We start from the raw sequence: 6,000 nt of genomic DNA, 5'->3' as shown, positions 1-6,000 counted from the left end.
GAAAGCTTAACCCCCCAAATCTGCCAGCATTACACTCTTGACAAAGTTATACTTAAGTCATCTGTGTGCTATTGAGAAAACATTGTCTACATCGAAGTTTTGTAAATGGTTTTTAAAAGAGCTTCTGTTATTTTCTGTTCTGTGGTTGCACACAATAGAGCCCAGTTTGAGTAACTGGAAGGTTTATGAAATGCAGAGGCTCTCAAGGGCTGTCTCTGCAAATTCCAAGAAGCCTGAACTTATTTCACAGGAAGCCAGCCGGGGTTGACAGGTCCCACACAGCTTTAAAGTTCACTGGGAGGACAGGGAGAACTGGGATCCAGCTCTGAAGCTGCTGGAGCTTGTGGTTGAATGTTTTTCCGTTTACTCTGCAGAAGTGTCTGGGGGGCGGGGTGGAGTATCTAGAAACCCCTGTTTTCTAAACTATGTGTCAACTTCCTTTTGAAACAAGTACTTCACTGAACTGGTCACAACTTTTAGCAGTGGAGAACTGGACTCTGTAAGGATCTCTGCTAGTAAATGTACTCCTAAAAGATCCAAAACATGAGACTGCTGGTGACGATTATTTGTTTTACATTATGGACTCTTTGTGTGGCAGAAGGTAAGATTAAAAGAGAAAACTTCTCCCTCTCTAACTACATTATGAAACATTCGTGGATAGTGTTTTTCTCAAAGATAATTAAAACTTAGTCTTGAAAATGTGATTTAATTATTATTCTGTAGCTTACTGTCTGGGTGGCTTTTGACATTAAGTCTAAAGAATGCAAGTAGCTTATTTGACCAGCATATATAATTACCCTTCATAATTTTATTTCTGAAAACTATAATTGGACATAGTCATTGACCTTGGAATTACCATAAAAATATAACTCCCCTTTTTTGCTTAGAAGTTTCACCAAAATGCTTTATGTGAAAGTAGAAAGAAGTGTGTGAATCCATATAGAGAATAAAAGCCTTTGAATCAGAGTGATTGGATGTAATTCAGATATAACTTTAATCATCTTAAAAAGTCATTTATCACTAACAACTGATATTGACATGGCCTTAAAACTCTACTGAAAACATGAGTTGTATTATAATGGAAAGACTGTGTAAATTTGATACACATTTGAATAAACAATATTTGGAAGATTTAACTCTTCCCCATTGGTTTCTTTTTTCCTATGGTTACATAGAAGATATATTCTCTCCTGAGAACAGGCTTTTGAATTTATGAATGCAAGTGTTAGAGGTTTTTTTCTGGTATCATTAAAAAAAATTCAAAATTTATAATTTAATTTAATTTTGTTGGTGCTTCTCAAGAGATTAAGAAATTTATCCTCAGAAGTTGAGTTTTCTAATTCATGACAGATAACTAGTTATGTGACATATATTTGATTAATGTTTATACTAAGTGACAAACATACCATTCATAATCTCCCCAAACTTTTCACTTTGCCAACAAATTTTCATGGCATGCTTGCTACATAGCCTCCAGGCACTAAAGAATATTAGCTCATGACACAGAATCTCTGCCCTTGAGGAACTTCCAATCTATAAAATAAAGCAGATTTGTCTTTTCAGTTTTAGCTTTTAGTTTTTTTTAAAAAAATATTTAAATGTTTTTGATGTTTTTTGAATTATTCAGCTTTTATCAATTATATTTTCTGATACGGTTTTGTTTGCTAATTGGCTTATAAGTCTGTATCCAGACACTTTTAAAACTAGGTAGACAATCACTTTCTTGCACACATAAAAATTATAATTAGTATTTTTTAAAAAGAAATCTTATTAAATTGGCAAAAAGTTCCAAGACAATCTTCATATTACCAGTCATAGTAAAGACTTTTTCTTTTCCGTAAATAATTCTTTTTTCCTGATTTGGGAAAATGCTTTTTAATGTCGTACTATTTACAGACTGTGTGCTGAGGTTTTATGTAGAAAGCATATATCATCTTTGTTTTATTTCTACCTTATTTTGCAAAATTAAGAATTGACCCAAGTTAAGTGAAGCTGTTTAAACTAATAATTTGAAATATTATTAAAATTAAAGTGCTGCAAAGTATTCATAATAGTTAATAACTGCAATTTAAATTCCTCATTTATATAATTCATTCTAGCTGGCTTATTTCACTTGAGTTTTATTTTCAGTGTGTGTGTGTGTATGTGTGTATGATCCCCTCTGCTGGTAAATTGGGTAGTACCAACAAACATGTTTCAGTGAAAATGGCAATATAGCTGGCTATTCCTAACAGACGAAACGCAATTTCAGTATACAAAGTATTGCATATGGCATTCTCATAATATTTATGAAAGCACATCGAATGAGCAAGCCAGTAGAAGAATTATAACTTTCAGTGTGTGTAGGGATCCTAGTTCATTGTTTGCTCAGCAAGTGGTCTCAGCAGCATGACTTTAAAATGTCCATAATCCCCCGTCATTGCATATCATATCTGGCAGAAATTGTCCAGAGCAGAATAGCCTTGATCAGCTAAAAACAGCCATGGATACTTTAGTACCTGCTTCTGTTCTCATGTCCCACACTGGACATTGAATACCAAGTTGGAAAATTGAGAAAGGATGGTTTTCAATATCCTTACAATCTGCTGTACTCAACTGGACACAAAATTTAGCATTTCATAACTTTTTTGCCTTAATGAAAATAAGCATTCCTCAAAAAAATATTCAGTGCCAAAGAACAGGAAGAATTTATAAACTGAGCTTTCTGTTTGTTCTCCTTTTTTACTATAATAGGGACCACATACTACCTTTCTGAGGCATTGTCTGCATCCATATCCTTAGTTACGGAGAGCATTAATTGCTTGCTCCTTACAAAAGATCTTGGTTATTAAAAATTAGGTCAGGTTTATAGATCAAAGTGTAAAATAATAATTCCTCAGTCCAGCCATGCCATTTCAGCTTTTTGGAACGCATTATAACCAAGCTGTTCAAGTAGATATTTTAGTTTTAAGTTCTAACAATTCAATACTGCATGAAATGAAGCCTTGGCCCAGATGATTAGTGACCAAGTTAAAGCTGCACTGAAACAAGTCCAAGTAAATACTGGCTATGTCGCTTAGGGAGGTATATGCTTTCTAATTCTGGAGGCTTAGAAAATGTTTTTGAGGCCTGGTAGTTCCACTGTAGTTGAAAGATTGAGGGATTCCATTGCAATCAGAGAAAGGAAAGTTTTGTTATACATTAATTACATTGTTTCAAACACAAGATAATTTCAAACTTTACATACGCTTAATATGGAAAAATGATGACATATTATAATAATTAATTATAAATCATAACAATTGCTCTTTAAAGGTAAAGGTGAGTATTATGCATCACTGTGTAATCCAGAAAATGCACGATAGTGGCTTATCATCCAAATTTTGTTTGGGTTTCAGTATGATAGATAAACTCCTTCCTTCCCTACTCACCTCTCTCCAAGACCCCACATTTTCAGATTGTAGTATGGTACTTACCTGTGTGGTAGGATTGGAACTGTGAAATGTCCCTTTGTCCTCAATGTCTTCCCTCCTCCCACTCCTAAAATATCTTATACGTTGGTATTAGCACAAATTCAACTAATCCTTAATTTATACAGAACAACAAATACTTTGGACAAATACTTTTAAGATAGTTAAATTTAGTCTCATTCTCCCTAATTTACTGTGGATTTTGTAATCTTATAAGTTCCCTGCAGTAATTTTAGTGGGGAGGGTAGAAATGGATGATGATGAGGACCAAAATAGAATGAAATATTTCTGGCAGACAAGTTATTCCCAGGTAGAATCGATCTGATGGGTAGAAGTGTTACAGTGGGTAACAAGAGGTAGTGAAACTGCCCACAGGAATGGTGTGAGAAAGAGCGGTATATTCTGCCAATACCTGACATGCACTTTTGCTTCTATGTTATTTTAAACTGAAACTAAAGTATTTAAATATTGCAAACTAGAATTATCCTAAGGTAGAAGTTCCCACATATAAGTTCAAAAACAGGTTAGCAAAAAGTTTTCACTTTTGTCCTTTGGTTGCTAAGGTCTGACCCAATGTCTAAATTGATCCCTTCTTATTTTCTCAGTCTCTGATCATTTGGCAGACTGACAATTTCCCCACTTCTCTGTCTCCTCCTCCCCCACTATGCCATCACCCACCTGCCTCGACCTTTGACATTCTGCCAACCAATGTATCCCATGCTTAGTTAACTAGTGTGTACTTTACCCATTTCTTAACTTCAATAAACCTCAGAGCATAGTGCATGAAAAGAGCATGAGATAATGGGGAAAGGGGAAGTGTGACAGTTTGGTTTAAAATTATAAGGAAACACTGTGAAAGATACCCTAGCTCTGTGAAAGCATTACATTTTGGTTTATAATTGCAAGGAAACTTGTTAAAAATGAACAAAGAAATTAAAGTAACAGAACAGGAAAAGAACAGCATGAAATAATACCTGGAAAAGAACATGAAAAATTGACAGCACTTTTATCTGTTTTGACATTTTAACTTATAAAGTCAAGTTTCTCATAAACCTTGTTAACTGGAAATGTAATAGATAGAAAAGTGATTATAGAAATGATCCTTCAAAGATTCCTAAAAGCTTATTTTTTAAAGCTAAATCAAAGTGATTCTTGACTTCAAAAACTACAACATAAATTCAAACTTGGGACATACACTAGAGGTCCAATGAAATGACACAATTTTTAGGTTCATGCAATGGAGATTTTAAGTTCACCAAACAGTCTTCCCTTGTCTTCTTTTATATCTTACATTTGCCACTGTCTGTTCTGCCCTTTCCAAATTTACCATGAGATACTATAGAAAGACTCCTAGACAGGCTCATTTTTGTTCATTTACTCACTCATTAACTCATTCATCCATTCATTCATCAATCGTTTTTTGAGTGACTTCTACGTGATAAGCAGTATGACAAGCACTTTCCAAAAGGAGTTTACTTTGTGGAAAAAAACAAGAGGAATAAATACTGAAGAACTATTAATGAGATAAATGCTATGGGATTATTTAGATGAGGCAGGAAACTAAAATCAGGACGAATAGATAGAGTAGGGTGATGTTGGGAAGCTGGTTTACAAAAGGTGGAAAAAAGAGAAAAATAAATCAAGGTTGAGATGGCCTCTGGATATGTTGTTTGTTTGAGACAGGTTCTTGCTGTGTAACTCAGGCTGTTCTAGGACTCATGATTCCCTCACTTGAGCATCCCCAGTACTAAGAATTTAGGCATGCTCCACTAGGTCAGGCATGTCTGAATAGGAGTTAGCCAGATGAGATGTTAAAGACGGAAAACACCACGTGTATACACAGAACTCAGTGTAGTTCTGTAAAACTGGAAGACTCGTCTTCTCTATATTGCCACTAGCAATATAACTCCTGCAAGTACTAGTGTACAATTTGGTACAGCATGTTGTTTTTCTTCTGTTTCTCTTTCAATTCTTATCCTTAAGATTACAGAGGCAATTACTCAGATTCTAAATCATTCCTGTTACAGAATTTTTAGGGACTCATTTTAATGTCATCCAGGGTTAAGCTGCTTTTGTGGTAGCCAGTTGAGTCTGATGAAAACTCCTTGGATATATACTAATAATTTATTTTAAGAAGCTAACATGAAATAGCCATCATCAGCAACACCACCAACAACAGGTGTTGGCGAGGATGCGGGGGAAAAAGGAACCCTCTTACGCTGTTGGTGGGAATATAAACTAGTACAACCACTCTGGAAAAAAATTTGGAGGCTACTTAAAAAGCTAGACATTGATCTACCATTTGATCCATCAATAGCACTCTTGGGGAAATACCCAAAAGACTGTGACACAGGTTACTCCAGAGGCACCTGCATACCCATGTTTATTGAGGCACTGTTCACAATAGGCAAGTAATGGAAACAGCCAAGATGCCCCACCACTGACGAGTGGATTAAGAAAATGTGGTATCTATACACAATGGAATTTTATGCAGCCATGAAGAAGAACGAAATGTTATCATTCACTGGTAAATGGATGGAATTGGAGAACA

General features: G+C 35.1%; 1 protein-coding gene across 4 annotated transcripts in view; it reads left to right on the top strand.

The window, feature by feature from the left end:
* Positions 1-299: 299 nt before the first annotated feature.
* Cfh (complement factor H) overlaps positions 300-6,000 on the top strand; it is a 68,458-nt gene continuing 62,757 nt past the window's right edge. For 2 of the 4 annotated variants that reach the window (XM_074048729.1, XM_074048730.1), the window contains exon 1: positions 300-601. In XM_074048729.1, the coding sequence (XP_073904830.1) occupies positions 544-601 (58 nt within the window). In that variant the 5' untranslated portion in view covers positions 300-543. The remainder of the gene's footprint in view (positions 602-6,000) is intronic. The other 2 variants (XM_020168558.2, XM_074048731.1) reach the window with 1 other exon arrangement.

Source organism: Castor canadensis, chromosome 11 (assembly GCF_047511655.1).
Source record: "Castor canadensis chromosome 11, mCasCan1.hap1v2, whole genome shotgun sequence".
Lineage (NCBI taxonomy): Eukaryota > Metazoa > Chordata > Mammalia > Rodentia > Castoridae > Castor > Castor canadensis.
This window is presented reverse-complemented; position numbering and strand designations above follow the sequence as displayed.